This window comes from Exophiala dermatitidis (assembly GCF_000230625.1).
Source record: "Exophiala dermatitidis NIH/UT8656 unplaced genomic scaffold supercont1.1, whole genome shotgun sequence".
In the NCBI taxonomy this organism is placed as follows: Eukaryota; Fungi; Ascomycota; class Eurotiomycetes; order Chaetothyriales; family Herpotrichiellaceae; genus Exophiala; species Exophiala dermatitidis.
Window position 1 is genome coordinate 3,438,557 of NW_008751646.1, and position 14,225 is coordinate 3,452,781.

General features: G+C 54.5%; 6 protein-coding genes across 6 annotated transcripts; 3 read left to right on the top strand and 3 right to left on the bottom strand.

The window, feature by feature from the left end:
* Positions 1 to 4: 4 nt before the first annotated feature.
* HMPREF1120_01229 (uncharacterized protein) lies at positions 5 to 1,566 on the bottom strand. Its single transcript, XM_009155241.1, has 2 exons — positions 888 to 1,566; positions 5 to 823 (listed from the first exon to the last, which is right to left on the bottom strand). The coding sequence occupies exons 1-2, from the start codon at positions 1,112 to 1,114 to the stop codon at positions 364 to 366; spliced, it is 687 nt and encodes a 228-aa protein (XP_009153489.1). The 5' UTR covers positions 1,115 to 1,566; the 3' UTR covers positions 5 to 363.
* Positions 1,567 to 1,802: 236 nt separating this feature from the next.
* Positions 1,803 to 3,584, top strand: HMPREF1120_01230 (propionyl-CoA carboxylase beta chain; the record flags this gene model as incomplete). The annotated part of the gene is made up of 1 exon (XM_009155242.1): positions 1,803 to 3,584. The coding sequence occupies one exon, from the start codon at positions 1,803 to 1,805 to the stop codon at positions 3,582 to 3,584; it is 1,782 nt and encodes a 593-aa protein (XP_009153490.1).
* Positions 3,585 to 3,596: 12 nt separating this feature from the next.
* HMPREF1120_01231 (Ras-like protein Rap-1A) lies at positions 3,597 to 6,436 on the bottom strand. The gene is made up of 4 exons (XM_009155243.1): positions 5,026 to 6,436; positions 4,854 to 4,885; positions 4,592 to 4,721; positions 3,597 to 4,433 (listed from the first exon to the last, which is right to left on the bottom strand). Exons 1-4 carry the CDS (start codon positions 5,040 to 5,042, stop codon positions 3,974 to 3,976), a joined length of 639 nt encoding a protein of 212 aa, XP_009153491.1. The 5' UTR covers positions 5,043 to 6,436; the 3' UTR covers positions 3,597 to 3,973.
* Positions 6,437 to 6,768: 332 nt separating this feature from the next.
* On the bottom strand, positions 6,769 to 10,602 carry HMPREF1120_01232 (3-methylcrotonyl-CoA carboxylase alpha subunit). Its single transcript, XM_009155244.1, has one exon. It carries the CDS (start codon positions 10,447 to 10,449, stop codon positions 8,122 to 8,124), a length of 2,328 nt encoding a protein of 775 aa, XP_009153492.1. The 5' UTR covers positions 10,450 to 10,602; the 3' UTR covers positions 6,769 to 8,121.
* A 342-nt stretch (positions 10,603 to 10,944) lies between these two features.
* HMPREF1120_01233 (uncharacterized protein) lies at positions 10,945 to 12,072 on the top strand (the record flags this gene model as incomplete). Its single annotated transcript, XM_009155245.1, has 1 exon — positions 10,945 to 12,072. One exon carries the CDS (start codon positions 10,945 to 10,947, stop codon positions 12,070 to 12,072), a length of 1,128 nt encoding a protein of 375 aa, XP_009153493.1.
* A 540-nt stretch (positions 12,073 to 12,612) lies between these two features.
* Positions 12,613 to 13,170, top strand: HMPREF1120_01234 (peptidyl-prolyl cis-trans isomerase-like 1; the record flags this gene model as incomplete). The annotated part of the gene is made up of 2 exons (XM_009155246.1): positions 12,613 to 12,645; positions 12,715 to 13,170. 2 exons carry the CDS (start codon positions 12,613 to 12,615, stop codon positions 13,168 to 13,170), a joined length of 489 nt encoding a protein of 162 aa, XP_009153494.1.
* Between the last annotated feature and the right edge of the window lie 1,055 nt (positions 13,171 to 14,225).

Here is a 14,225-nt window from a genome sequence, read left to right on the forward strand (position 1 = left end):
AGTGGCACTCGCGACTCACTAAACTCTCACTCAGCTGCAGTACAGCCCAGATATTGATTATAGTATTGCAGTCCTGGACAGCTTACCGTGCTGTCGTCGCTCAAGCGTGGAATGCGTTTGTGTATTTGGCTACATAATATGTCACCTGCGGGCATAACTTGCTGGACAGGACCAGCGTTTCCATTTTGGCTCAATACACCCCTGCCTACCAATACCTCCGAGTCCCATGAACTTATCAGCTACCCTTCAGCCAACGGGCCTCTGACTCCGTTGAACACCAGCTTTCAATCTCTTGGAAGACCACTCGCCTCAGAATATCCACGCGAAGCGCACCGGTAAAAGTCTAAGGTAGTTTACGTCCCGTCAAGACCTCGACGCCTCCTTGGCAAGTACATGGAAGACCGAGACGGCCTTGAGATCCTTGGCGCCCCTCAACAGATGGATGTTATCCTTGAACGCCTGGGTTTCTCGGAACTTCTGATGTGCCTCGACGCTCTCCCAGCCAAAAAGGGCGACAAAGACCTTTGCCTTTGAGGAACCGTCGGGCAAATCGAGCTGCTCGATAGCCCAACCGCCAGCCGAGGTCTTGAAGCCCGGGGAGTGCTTGCGGGCAACATCAACCAGCTTATTCAAGCTGGCCTCGAAAACCTTCTGGTCGTCGGCCGAATAGTCGGTGGGAAAATAGATGGTGATGAACTCGGTTGCAAATGGACCGCCATCGGCCAGCGCCCGGGTTGGCGGTTGAGGGTCGAAATTGACATGATAGAACCGGGGTGGACCGGTCAAGAAGGCGCCAACTTCGTCGGTGAATGGTTTATATGTTCTGTGTTCTGTTTGTCAGAACGTACGTGCACACAAATAAAGGTTAGTTCGTGACGTCGGCTTACCCACAGGCAATGAACTTTTCGTGGTGTTCAACGCTATCCCAGTCGATGAACAAAGTGAGGATGGACGGGTGTTCCACCTGTCGGCCCCAGTACAGACGCTGACAACCCTCCTGAGCCAGGATGGTGTCGAACATCTTTTTGAACTTGGGGTCGACGCCACTGCTGGCGTCGTCGGAATAGCTCCCCTCTTGGAGGGGTAGGAAGCAGATCTCGGTTGCTGGTGCCATCTTCTTTTCCAGTGATTCTGAGTAACAGAAGAAAAAAAAAAGAAGAAACGGACAGAGATTGCGGCTGGCTGAGATATATAGATAACTATCCGTCAGTTGTGAAGCTAGATAAATGTTACTCCTGGTACTCGTCTGGTGTTTGTTGTCGTGATCCCCCAACAAGCCAAATGCAAGCACCGGAAATAGAAATGAGACCGCGGGGTACCGTACCGTGCGGACTTTATGTACAGGAGTCGATCGACAGCAGCATACCTAGGTACAGTCGACAATACCGGGGTATTGCATTGCCGCGGGAGCAAGGTACCTACAGTAAGTCCCAGTTGTACAGCTGTAGTTGGATGGTACCAGGAGGTGGTGGTGGTGGTGCAATCTATCTGTCCGCTTCTCCAGATTCCAGTTACAGTGTTTGTGCTCCTCGGTTATCGACGGCATGAAAGCGGAGCTCCACGTTTCAACCCCAGCGAACAACAGAACATAAATACGACATATATGAACATTGGAATGTCCTGGTCCTGATCTTGACCTCGATCCTGACAATTGGTTCCAGGACGGCCATGTGTGCATGATTTTCAGTCCGTCAAGGGTGTTTGTCGCCGTTCAGTTGTTGCTGTCCTCCATCAAGACCACCACTGCAGTACACAGTAGGTGCAGTGCTTAGAGTACACGCCTGTCGGCCCTGCACGCAGACATGCCTCCTCCTCCACGATCGTGTTATACGCCGACGCCCTCGCTCTTGAGAAGTCTCCGGAACGTCGTCGTCGGAGACCAAGGACACGCTCACGCTCACCGCGGCCTTTCCAATGTCTACCTACGATCACGTCCACACCCACGACCTCCTCGAGGTCCCTCGCATCATATCCGAACCGCGGCCACATTCACCCAGCCACACCATGCGCAGGCCATCTCAGTGCTTCCGACAATGGTGGACCGCTCCAGCCCGGACTTCCAAGACAACTCAGCGCAGCTGACGGCCGTGATGGCCAAGTATTCGGAGCTACACGAGAAGATATCGCGCGGCGGGCCGGACAAGGCACGTTCGAAACACGTGCAACGAGGCAAGATGCTGGCGCGGGACCGGGTGACGGCGCTGATCGACCCGGGCAGTGAGTTCCTGGAGCTGTCTCCGCTGGCCGCGTACAAAGTGTACGACGAAGACGTGCCTGCGGCGGGCATCATCACGGGGATCGGGACGGTTTCAGGCGTGACGTGCATGGTGGTAGCCAACGACGCCACGGTCAAGGGCGGCACATACTATCCATTAACAGTCAAGAAACATCTGCGGGCACAGGAGATAGCCGAACAAAACCGCCTGCCGTGCATCTACCTGGTGGACTCGGGCGGCGCCAACCTGCCGAACCAGGCCAACGTGTTCCCGGACCGCGACCACTTCGGCCGTATCTTCTTCAACCAGGCCCGCATGAGCAGCATGGGCATCCCGCAGATTGCCGTCGTCATGGGCCCCTGCACCGCCGGCGGCGCTTATGTTCCTGCCATGTGTGACGAGTCCATCATCGTCGAGAACCAGGGCACCATCTTCCTCGCCGGTCCGCCGCTCGTCAAGGCCGCCACCGGCGAAGTCGTCTCCGCCGAAGAGCTGGGCGGCGGGCAACTTCACAGCTCTGTCTCTGGCGTCACGGATTACCTTGCCGTGGACGACGCCCACGCAATTGTTCTGGCGCGCCGATCCGTCGCCAACCTGAATTACCCCAAAGAACAGAAATTGCCTGAAACCGTCCGTCCCCCTCTCTACGATCCCGCCGACCTGGCCGGCATCGTCGGCACCAACCTCCGCAAACAGATCCCGATGCACGAGATCATTGCTCGCATCGTCGACGGCAGCGAGTTCGCCGAGTTCAAAAAGGACTACGGCACCACATTATTGACGGGCTTTGCCCGGATCGCCGGGTACCAAGTCGGCATTGTGGCCAACAACGGCATCCTGTTTTCCGAGTCGTCGCTCAAGGGCGCCCACTTCATCCAGCTGTGTTGCCAGCGGGGGATCCCGCTGGTGTTTCTGCAGAACATCAGCGGTTTCATGGTCGGCGCCGACGCCGAAAAGGGCGGCATCGCCAAAAACGGCGCAAAGCTCGTCACGGCCGTCGCCTGCGCCAACGTCCCCAAGTTCACCGTCGTCGTCGGCTCCAGCGCCGGCGCCGGCAACTACGGCATGTGTGGCAGAGCTTACTCGCCGCGCTTCCTGTGGATGTGGCCCAACGCCAAAATCGGCGTCATGGGCCCCGACCAGCTCACGGCCGTCATGGAAACCGTCGGCAAGGCCGTCGACCCCGAGCTCAGAGACCGCATCGAGCGCGAAAGCGATGCCGCTTTCTCCTCCGCCCGCCTCTGGGACGACGGCGTCATTCATCCCGCCCAGACCAGGAACATGCTCGCCATGGGCCTCAAGGCTGCCTTGGGCGGCACCAGCACGCAGGATGACATGTCCACAAAATTTGGCGTCTTCAGAATGTGAGGGCGAACTTCACCATGTGCAATGGCAGCATGTAATCAGATTGTCCAGTCCAATCCGGGCATTCCCACCAAGCACGCTTATCACAGGGGTCACATATCGTCCAGAGGACAACGCCTTTGAAACTATCGGACGAACACAGCTATTGCACGGCTGGTTTTGGTCCATGACTACTCATTCAGAGAATCCACGAATTATTTGCATTCCCAATCAAATCTGACGCGAGTCGGTAAGTCTAATCTCTTCTTTCCCTTTTCCCTACAACTTGAACTCCCGATTGTCCCCCTTTGCATGTCTAACTTGGTGAAAACGCCTTTTCAATGGTGCACATATTGCGCCGACCGAAAGATATGTTGCCCGGACCGGGACATCCCTGACTGACCGTCATTGAACTACAGAATAACGCAACGATCTCGGTTGCGGGTCCGCCTGCCTCGCCGATCATGTCTGTTAGGCCGTTCGCGGCGTCGCGTGGCCAATTGCTGCTCCAAAATTTGGGATCGACCGGCTTCTTTCTGGATGATCTGGTGACATAGATTGTGGAAGACTTCGTCGACATTGGTGCGCCGCCGGGCCGAGGTCTCGTAGTACGGCTTTTGGCCCCATGACTGAGCGAGCTGGAAGGCTAGGGCACGGGGAACAACACGCTCGTCCTCCATGTCGGATTTGTTGCCCACCACAACCAGTGGAATGTCTTGGTCGTCCTTGATGCGGATGATCTGTTCGCGCAATTCGGCCAGCTCGCGAAACGAGTTCATGTTACAGATGGAGAAGACGAGCAGAAAGCCTTGTCCTTGTTTCATGTAAAGTTCCCGCATGGCCGTGAATTGCTCTGTGCCGGCCGTGTCGAGGCTTTAGAAAAGTCAGCTTCGTCTGCCCCAGTCCATTGCTGCGCAGCAGGATGCGGGTGAGATGAGGTAGGAAATGCTTTGTGTATGCGTGGGTTGGGAAAGAACAGAAGTGACAGGAGTAGTAGCTGGTGCAGCACTAGATGTATTGATGCTTCTTACATTTCCAGCATGACTTGCCGGCCGTCCACATTGACCTGCTTACGGTACGAGTCCTCGATAGTCGGGTCGTAGCTTTCAATCCAGACATTCTGCACGAACTGCGCGGTGAGACAGCTTTTCCCTACGCCTCCTGTAGGAAGACAAATGCACAAAGGTTAGTTTGTATTCGTAGCGACAGAACTGGATTGCTGCGCGCATTGGTATCCAAAGTAGATGGAGAACGCTAGAGAGTGGAATTCGAGGAATCCATGACTGTACGTACCTGCACCTAGCACAACGATGTGGTACTCTCGCCTGTGTTGGAGCCCCGGCCGGGACGAGTTAGTGAACAGTCTCTTGCTGGGCCAGTTTGACCGGACATCGCAAGGTTCCCAGGAAACAGTAGGCAGCTCTGGAACAAATGAAGGAGCTACACGATTTCCGACAGAACTCACCTGGGCTGCAAACTCATTCTGAAAAGCTCCGACTCCACGGACCTTGACGCTTCTCCTTCCGCGCCTGGCGCAATCTCCTCGCCGCCCACGAACAGTTCTCTTTGGACTTGCTGTAGGATTCCACAGCGACGGGAAGCCGGATTACTTGTTACTGTGCGCAAGAAAACCCCCTATGCACCTACATTTCAGTCGTGGTGCTCCCTCCTTCCCGCGACGTCGGACTGAACCTCGGCTCCCACTCTCAGTGGCGATGGATTTTGGTCGTGTGCCTGATGGGTAAGGCACGTAGATGTGGCGTAGTCTTGCGACTTTGCGCCGATGTAACAGTCAAGAGGCAACTCAGAGCGAGCCCAAACAGGTGGCTGTGTCCTGTGGCCACGTCGCAGGATTGCGACACGAACCAGAAAAACCAAAGGTCGGTTGCTTGTGTTTAGGGGTCTGAGGTGGTCTGTAACGTAACGAGGCTTGGTCTGAAGGAGGGATTCGGACAGGTCGTGTGCTGGCTGGCCGTCGTCTTTATACGGCGTATCCTCCTGCGTCTTGAGCAGAGTCGAAAGTTGCAAAACTCGGCAAGTGCTAGGGTGACAGAATATTGACATGAACGGGGATGACTGATTGACTGAGCGACAGGTGTGATGGCGGAAGTAGGGCGAAACCGGTACAGCCAAGCACTCAAGTACCTTTGAAGACCATCCAGATCTCCTGACAGGACGAGGCGAGCCGAAGTTGGCACAGACCTTCGTGGATCCAGTCAGCAGCGAAGACGTGGGTTGCTTGAGATGGAGCTGTAAGGTGATGTCCGGGAAGTTGAGGTGGTGGTGTTGAGGTTGCTGTATCTGGCGTAAACGGCAAAGTCGTCTAAGTAATGTCTTTTCTGTTGGGCAAAAATCCAGACGACGACTACAAATGAAATGGACCAGATTCACCCGCGGGCCGTCACAATGTTTACAATAGAGCTAACGAGGAGTCCATCAGGCGTCGCAGCCAAGGTTGGGCAATCTGGTGAGGCATGTACGTTACAGTATGGAGGTTCGGTTCAGCGATATAAATTTTTCTTTTTTTCCCGTGTCCTCATTGCCCTGCCGCGGGTGTAGCGTGGTCGATCCAAGGCCTGGCTGGTCAGAAAGGGAGTCTAGTCTCGGGCAGCGCATGTTTTGTTTTCGATTGACGATCGAGCTTGGGAATATCCTTCAAGCTAGTGTGCACGATGGTGAAGGCTTTACTGAGGATGGTAAGTCTATCAGGAGGCGCCGCAGGGACCCTCAAGGCGTGACAGGGGGGTTGGGTCTGGATCGTGAGGACTGTCAGTATTAGCACAAGCATTAACCACATCAATGAGGCGCCATCGGCATCGCTGGAGTGTCCAATGCATCGAGTAGATTGAGCACAAATGCAGAGCGGAAAGGTCGAACACAACTCTCAGTGAAGATATGGTAAAATTGCAAGGGCAGCCTGCGGACGCATGCGAGATTCTGACGCTGGCCACTGGCAGGGTGTGGCAGTGACGCTGGGTACCAGGTACTCGTAGTGCTGCTACCCACTGGCAGTTGGCAGGCGGACCCAAAGCGTTTCCGCTGCCGCGGACTTGGGACCTGACGGAGCCTCCAAAATACGCCCACTTGAAGTGCATCGGTTAGGCGACGTGCTCCAGCTAGGTAGTAGCTAAGGTATGGCATGGACGAACAATACAGAGGCAGATACTGCCAGTGGTGCCTACAACTTGTACGACTTGAAGGTTATTCGGTGCCCCTTGAAAGCACTGCAATGCTTTTTACCCTGAAGGTTCCCGCATTAGGACGGTTGAGTTGATTAGGTATGTACCTGCGCCTGGCTGAACTTGAAGGGAATCATCTTCCGCTCTCTCGTTCAGCTGCAGTGCAGTAGGTTGCGTCTGAACCTCCAGTAGAAGTGGACTGCCCTAGCACCTTGAACGCTGGTTCCTGACAGCCTGCCTCTTTGCTTCAACTTTTACGTACTACCAGTTGTTGACATGGTCATCTGCTGGAAGGGGCCGCCGGCATGTTGATCAACTTGAAGCTCATGGCAAGCAAGGTACCTAGGGCAGCGGCTGGCATCACTGTGACACCGCAATTCAATCCGCCTCACCGAATCCGGCCCGAAGATTACCACACCCGACGTCGGTAAATAGCAGGACATTCGGCGGAACCTGAACCTGTTTATCTGGGCTTGACGGCTAAGCTCCGAGTCCCCCAGCCTTCTGCGAGACACCCTCTCCCTAGCAATTTGATCATCGCTTCTCTCGAGGATCAGCACTGCACCCGCCGCCCCGAATACTCCGACACCCACAGTGGAGATCCTTCACGTTGTTCATCCCCAGCTTTCGGCCCAACTACCCCGAGGTGCTGGATCTGAGGAGCATGATCTGCTCGTGTTGTATCTGCAGCTACAGTACATTATATGCGCGGGGACGGTTGGAAGCCCTGACCCCTACAGGCGACCGTTGATCATACAGTATCCGAAGTTGCGGCGGACGATCAGCTTCCCCACAGAATCAACGCCTGTTTATCCCTCGCACTGTAGCAGGAGCTCGAAGAAATGCCTTCCAGAGACATATCAAATTTGGGGCATACTCCAAGTATGCACTGCCATACTGACTAGTCCCCCGTGCCCAAGAAACTCAAAGCCTTCAAAGCTCTCAATTGCCGACAATATGGCGATCCTCCGACCTGATTGTGAATGATGCGAGAATCCAGCGGCCCGGCGTTTTATGATTCCCAGATCGAGCCTGTCTCAACAATATACAGCATGTATAGACATACCACTGCGTGTTCCCGTAATTTCTTCTGGCTCACTCGCCCATACCTAGCCTCTAGTTTCGGTACTGGATACCAAGCTTGTCTAGGAATCCAGAGAAGTGACTGTCCTGATTGTGCATATTGACGAGGTCTTTGCCTGAATGTCGCTCTCTGATTGGGGACAACTGTCTCATCATATAAGGTCTTTTTGGTCATGGTGGAATAGTGTGGTGAGGGAGATTCCAAGTTGTGTTCCGTCGCTGGACGACCAGCTCTGTGTTGATCAAACACAAGGTATGTGAGCCGCAATAGACGGTCTCCGTCCAAGGGACGTGCTCATTTATGGCGGTGACCCGTCAGTTTCGCCTTCTTCGAATTCCACCAATTCAACACCACTACGCACGACCTCACCCTCATTGTGCACGATTCTCTTCACGACAGAACCCTCGGCAGGGCTGCGGATGACAGTCTCCATCTTCATGCTCTCAATCACAATCAGGGGCTGGTCCTTCTGCACCGCGTCACCTGGTTTGACGAGCACCCGCAGGATTTTCGCAGGCATTGGCGAGAACAGCGAATTGGGCTTTTCCACCACTCCAAGTGCCTTGGACAGCCAGGCCGGTGGCGGGGCGACGAGCCGAAACGACCCTTGCGGCGTGAAGAGGTGAAGGATGCCGGATTCCGAGGATCCAAAGACGATGCGCGAGGTGTGACGTGTATGAGGGAAATACGTGGTCATGGTATGAGTCTCTGGGTCGAGTGATGATGATACCTGGAATGGCCGCTCCTGGGATTGATCTGTCCTCACCAAGAATTGGCCGGGGATGACCTGTTGCAACTCGACGCTATAGATCTCGGGCACGCGTCCTGGTCCTGCTTCAAAATCGGCTGACTGGAACTGGAATGTCCGGGGCTGGAAGTCGGCCGATGTGCTTAGCCAGGACGGGGAAGGTGATTGCAACGACGTGAGAACCGAGCCCAGTGACGGCTGCGAGGACTGCAAGAAGGAAGCCAAGGCAGCCTCAGCGAGCACTTCAGACGTTGGAGTTGTATGTGGGAATAGTTCTTCACGATGTTTCTCAATATACCCAGTCTCGACTTGGCCCGACACGAAATCCAGCGATTTGCATACTCGCTTGAGGAAGTCGATGTTGGTCACCGGGCCCGCCACCTCGTAGTCCTGCAAAGCCGCCGCCATTTTGCGCAAGGCGTCTTTCCTATCCTCACCGCGCACGATCAGCTTGGCAATCATGGGGTCATAATGGCTCGAGACTTCGTCGCCCTCGATAAAGCCGCTATCGATGCGAACGTCTGAGGTTTCCTTGGGCAGTCGAACATGCAGAAGCTTGCCCGAGTCAGGTATGAATCCCTTATCTGGGTTTTCAGCGTAGATTCGAGCTTCAATGGCATGGCCGCGTTGTGCCATTCCTTCTTCCACCTGTTGTTGAGTCAATGGTAATTCGTTGCCTTCAGCCACCAGGATCTGCCAATGAACCAGATCAAGCCCGGTCACCATCTCGGTCACGGGATGCTCGACCTGGAGACGCGTGTTCATTTCCATGAAATAGAAGTCGCCGGTGTCGTTGTCGAAGATAAACTCGACAGTTCCGGCTCCTTCGTAATTGACAGCCAGGGCCGCCGCGCGAGCCTTTTCCCAGATATCTTTTCGGATCGCGTTGTCCAGGTTTGGGGCTGGTGACTCCTCAAGGATCTTCTGGTGTCTCCGTTGTATGGAACAATCTCGCTCACCCAAGGCAACACAATTGCCATGCTTGTCAGCGAACACCTGGACCTCGATGTGCCGCGGCGTGGTGATATACTTTTCTACTAGCACTTCGTCATTGCCGAACGAGTTCCTCGCCTCGCTTTTGGCGCTTTCCAGCATATCCGGGAACTCCTTTGCGGTCCTTACAATCCGCATACCCTTGCCCCCGCCGCCTCGCACGGCCTTGATCAACACAGGATATCCGATCTTGTCTGCCTCTGCCGCGAGCGTTTCGGGAGCTTGGTCGGAGCCGTGATAACCAGGCACACAGGGCACCCCAGCTCCGTTCATGATCTCTTTGCTCCGCGCCTTGTCTCCCATGTCTTCGATAGCGCTCGGGGGAGGACCGATGAACGTGACACCTTCCTCGGCGCATCTTCTGGCAAAGTCGGCATTTTCTGACAGAAAGCCATAGCCTGGATGGATGGCCTGGCAGCCCTGCTGTTTGGCAACTGCCAAAATCTTCTTTTGGTCGAGATATCCGGTGCTCGGCCCCAGATTGAATGAGAATGGTGAGCAATGCGCATGTTGGGACTCTGCATCCGGGGTAGTGTAGAGTGTGGTTGTCCGAATGCCGTGCTGGGCGGCTGTCCGGTTGACGCGTATAGCTATCTCGCCTCGATTTGCTATCAGAATTGAATCAAGGGATTTGGCTGGTGTGGTCGTCTGGGGAGCGTCTTTGGTATGTGCGGCCCTATGCTGCACACGGGAAGAAGATGAGCGTAGGATTACTGAACTCGGCCGCCAGCCACCGGCAGCTCGAGCCAGTCGATAGTTGGGCATGATGGAGCCAGCGCGCGCAGAAATATTCACACCGTTAGACAGACATGCTGTAGCTGTTCTAGGGTTCAGGGTGGTATATGTATCAAGGGAAATTCCCCGGAATCTCGGTTGTCGTCGCATGTTGCCGGCAACAAACAATAATATGCGGGGAGGACTTGCCAGGCCGCCCGCAGCGGATACAGTAGTACTAAATTGTAGTGGTGACTTCGAGTCCCAGTCTGACAGGCGCAGGCTGCCCACCCAATGTTTGAGAAACGCGTCGGTTTGTAGGCAGTGCGCACCTACGCATCTTCGTCTGCCTGGACCATTGTCGGTCACACTTCTCACTTGTATCACATCTCTTGTACCCCTGTGACTGCGAACCCTGCGCTGAACCGACGATACTCAGCCGTCCGAGTTTTATGTGTTCGTTGTGCAAATTTGCAAGGTACAACTTGAACAAACCGACAGACATTTCAAGTTGGGCTTCAGTTTGTCGGTGCCTCAAAAACACAACGACGACTCGGGGCCCACGATTTCAGTCTGATATTTTTCCGCCTGCGTCTCCGTCTCCAGGGACAAAAGCCCGTTCGCTTGCCGCTGAGAATGCTGGTGTGATCATTTCCACAGGCCACCATGTCCGACTTTGAGGACTATGCATACTCACCGTATGATGACATCGAAGATATCCTGTACGACGCGGATCCCGCACCAGAATTGGCCGACGATCTCGCCGAGCACGCTGTCCACAGCCCCGTCTACGAAGGTGAAGTCGCTGGTTCCGAACTGCATGACTACTTCAGCGATTGGGAATACTACTCGGACGACTATGTAGACGATGACCCTGCGCTACTGAGGCAGAACACTCAGGTCGGAAGTCCCCTCAAACAACCGTTGAACAAGAGAGACGACCAGAACGAAAGACCGAAGAGAGGGAGGAAACGGAAGTTGGATGAGACTACAGATAACCAGCGTCCAGATGCCGGAGATGTGACCTTAATAAGTCGGTGTATAAAGGGTACCGTGTGGGCCAAACCGAATGCCCGAGGGCCTCCAGCATACAAGGAAGGCCAGGAGGGCAAAGTGGCGTTGATGAAGAATTGGAGGGATGTCTTTGCTATCACGGACAGCGGCTGGGGTCGTAGCCGGAGAAATACGAATGACGATGAATCCTGGGCTAAAGACATGAGTCTGGCAGATATGGGCCTGGAGAGTGTCCCGGGGCAATCATTCGAAGGAAATGGTGCCGAACGAGAGTTGGAGATTGGAGACGAAGTCCAGCAAGATGAAGACATTGACGATGACTGCGTTGAAGGGGAAAACAAGTCATCCAAGGGCGCTCTGCCGATGGCCTCGGAAGGAGACGATGAGGAGGAACTTCCTAGGAAGAGAACTCGACTCAAGTCACACCACACACCACCAGCCCGCTCGGTCTCTCCGGTGGCTGTTGAAACAAAAAACAACCCCATCCAGTCGAGATCTAGTCGTGCCCCAGGGCTTCCCTCTACAGAGACCACGGACAAGCTTCCGGACCGAAACAGCACCCACGAGGGTCAAGACAGTACAGTAACGGCGCCTACCACCAACGGACTGGCAGCCAAGGGTGGCAGAAAAAGAAAGGCCGCCGAGGACAGCGACGTCGAAGAGGCAGGGCCTCTCAAATCTACTGCAAGCAGTCGCGCGAAGAGAGTCGCGTCGACCAAGTCCAAGAGCACTCCCACGGCGCCTGCTCCCTCCCGCAAGACGCGGAGCAGCAGAAAATGAGCGTATTCCGTCATGGCTCATATTACACCTGAAGCTGCATGGGTGTCGTCCAGTGTTGTGAGGATGCTCCGATGCTATGACGAACCAACGGAGCTACAGGTGCCGAACCGATGCTTTGGCGCTGGCGCAATGATCATGACCGTTCCTAGGGTTCCAATGACTGATGATTGACTGTTTGTCGAGTACAACGCTGCTCACTCCTATCGAGCAATAGGCTCAGGCTGGAAGGCCACAGAACGCTTGAATGATACCAATCAAGTTAATATAGTTTTAAAATCTCAAGCAGCGAGCTTTGGGGTTCAATGCTGGTCCTCCCGAATAACACGATCCCCATTCATGTAGTGGTAGATCATGACCTGAGGCTAATAAAGCATACTCGAACGCAGTCCTCCTAGAACAATGAAGGAGACCCTTGAGTGCTGCACGTGACCGTCCAGGTGCTTTCAATGCAGCACTGGCCCGGGCAATCTTTCGCTCTACCTCCTATTCGTTTATTGCCCACTGCACTGTTTACCGCCGCGAGTCAAGGAACACTTTAAAATGGCGACGGACGTTGTACTCGAGACGACCATGGTGGGTGATGCCCTCTACTAGTAGTGGTTCTTTTCCTTCGTATATGCTTACCACGTCGCTTTCATATAGGGCGCCATCACGGTGGAACTGTACAACGACCATGCGCCCAAAACGTGCAAAAACTTCGCGACGCTCGCGCAACGAGGCTACTATGACAACGTGGTCTTCCACCGCATCATTCCCAATTTCATGGTGCAGACGGGTGACCCGACAGGCACTGGCCGCGGCGGATCGAGCATCTACGGCGAGAAGTTTGCCGACGAGATCCATCCTGCGCTGAAACATACCGGTGCTGGGGTGCTGAGCATGGCCAACAGTGGCAAGGACACGAATGGCAGTCAGTTCTTCATTACTTTGGCTCCCACGCCCTGGTTGGATGGGAAACACACCATCTTTGGGCGTGTTAAGAGTGGCATGAAAGTCGTGCAGAGGATGGGGCTGGTCAAGACGAACAGTGAGGATCGGCCGCTGGAGGAAGTCAAGATTATTCGCGCCAGAGTGGTCGAGGGGACTGAAAGAGATTGAAGCATGGGTCTTTTGAAACTTGAAGTCGCTGGTGTCCGACGCACAAGCTCAAGTGATGGGTGCTTCGTCGCCCAGCTTGCTCAGCGAGTGAATGAACGACAGTACCGGAAATGCTATCGAAGCGAGAATAACTCATTGCAATTGCGGCGAGCGACCAGCCGGCCTCTCGCACAGTCGGTTCTAGGGAGACAAGGCTCGAGAACGGCCTGGCGGAGAACACCTGCTCACCCTGGAGTGTCGACAAACAGCATGCTCTTGGCTTCTGGTGTTTGTATCGATCATCACCCGCATGCTATGTCGACTGTGTGTGCTCACATTCGCCGTGAGTGTTCATATTGCAAAGCGAAGCGCATCTATTTGAAGACGGATGGATAGTCTCGACTCGGCTCAATACCAGCATGAAAAGCACAACTGAGCCTTCCCAGTCGCATATAGGATGCCGCACGGCACCCTTTACTCCGCCCTCCCGCTTGTCAACATCTGCACTCGGGCCTGTTATGAAACCCAGGCATTGACCTGAATCCATGATATCTGGAGCTAGCACTCGGGAAGTGAGGGTATGTCCTATCCGGCTTGAAAGCGCCCCATCCAGAACCCGATCTCTGGTTTTTCTGAGTTTCGTCATTCACGAGAACTGGGAGCGACGAATTCAGTGACAACACGCCAAACACAGGCACCCCAGAAGACTCGGATGTGGTGCCATATTCTGTTGAGCGATTGCTGGATCCCACGTCTTGCCACAACCCACCCCATCAACGTCTGTGCAATGGCGAGCCCGTGTACTGGGAACCACGTCCTCTGATGCAGTGAGTGCACTTGTCATGGCCAGACTGATGCACTCTTATGCAGGCACGAGAACAATACCCGGCTTTGCCTTGATCCGGCTCCTTCCAAGTCAACGTACGATGCTCTAGCCTCTATCAAATATGACGTGCACATTGAGGACAAGGTCTATGGCAATGCAACAAGATCTCAGGCCAAGTATGACAAGTATGTCGGTCTCATTTTCGGTGATACGGAAAGGAATTGCCCTCTTTGCGCTGAGCGGATAGTTC

What these genes read in the sequence shown, in the direction of transcription:
- HMPREF1120_01232 (XM_009155244.1), bottom strand. Translation starts at nt 10,449, where the DNA reads ATGCGACGACAACCGAGATTCCGGGGAATTTCCCTTGATACATATACC.
- HMPREF1120_01231 (XM_009155243.1), bottom strand. An exon ending in CATCGTTGTGCTAGGTGCAG is followed by an intron (nt 4,722 to 4,853) that starts GTACGTACAGTC and finishes GTCTTCCTACAG; the next exon opens with GAGGCGTAGGGAAAAGCTGT. An exon ending in CGGCAAGTCATGCTGGAAAT is followed by an intron (nt 4,434 to 4,591) that starts GTAAGAAGCATC and finishes ACTTTTCTAAAG; the next exon opens with CCTCGACACGGCCGGCACAG.
- HMPREF1120_01229 (XM_009155241.1), bottom strand. Translation starts at nt 1,114, where the DNA reads ATGGCACCAGCAACCGAGATCTGCTTCCTACCCCTCCAAGAGGGGAGC. An exon ending in GAAAAGTTCATTGCCTGTGG is followed by an intron (nt 824 to 887) that starts GTAAGCCGACGT and finishes AACAGAACACAG; the next exon opens with AACATATAAACCATTCACCG.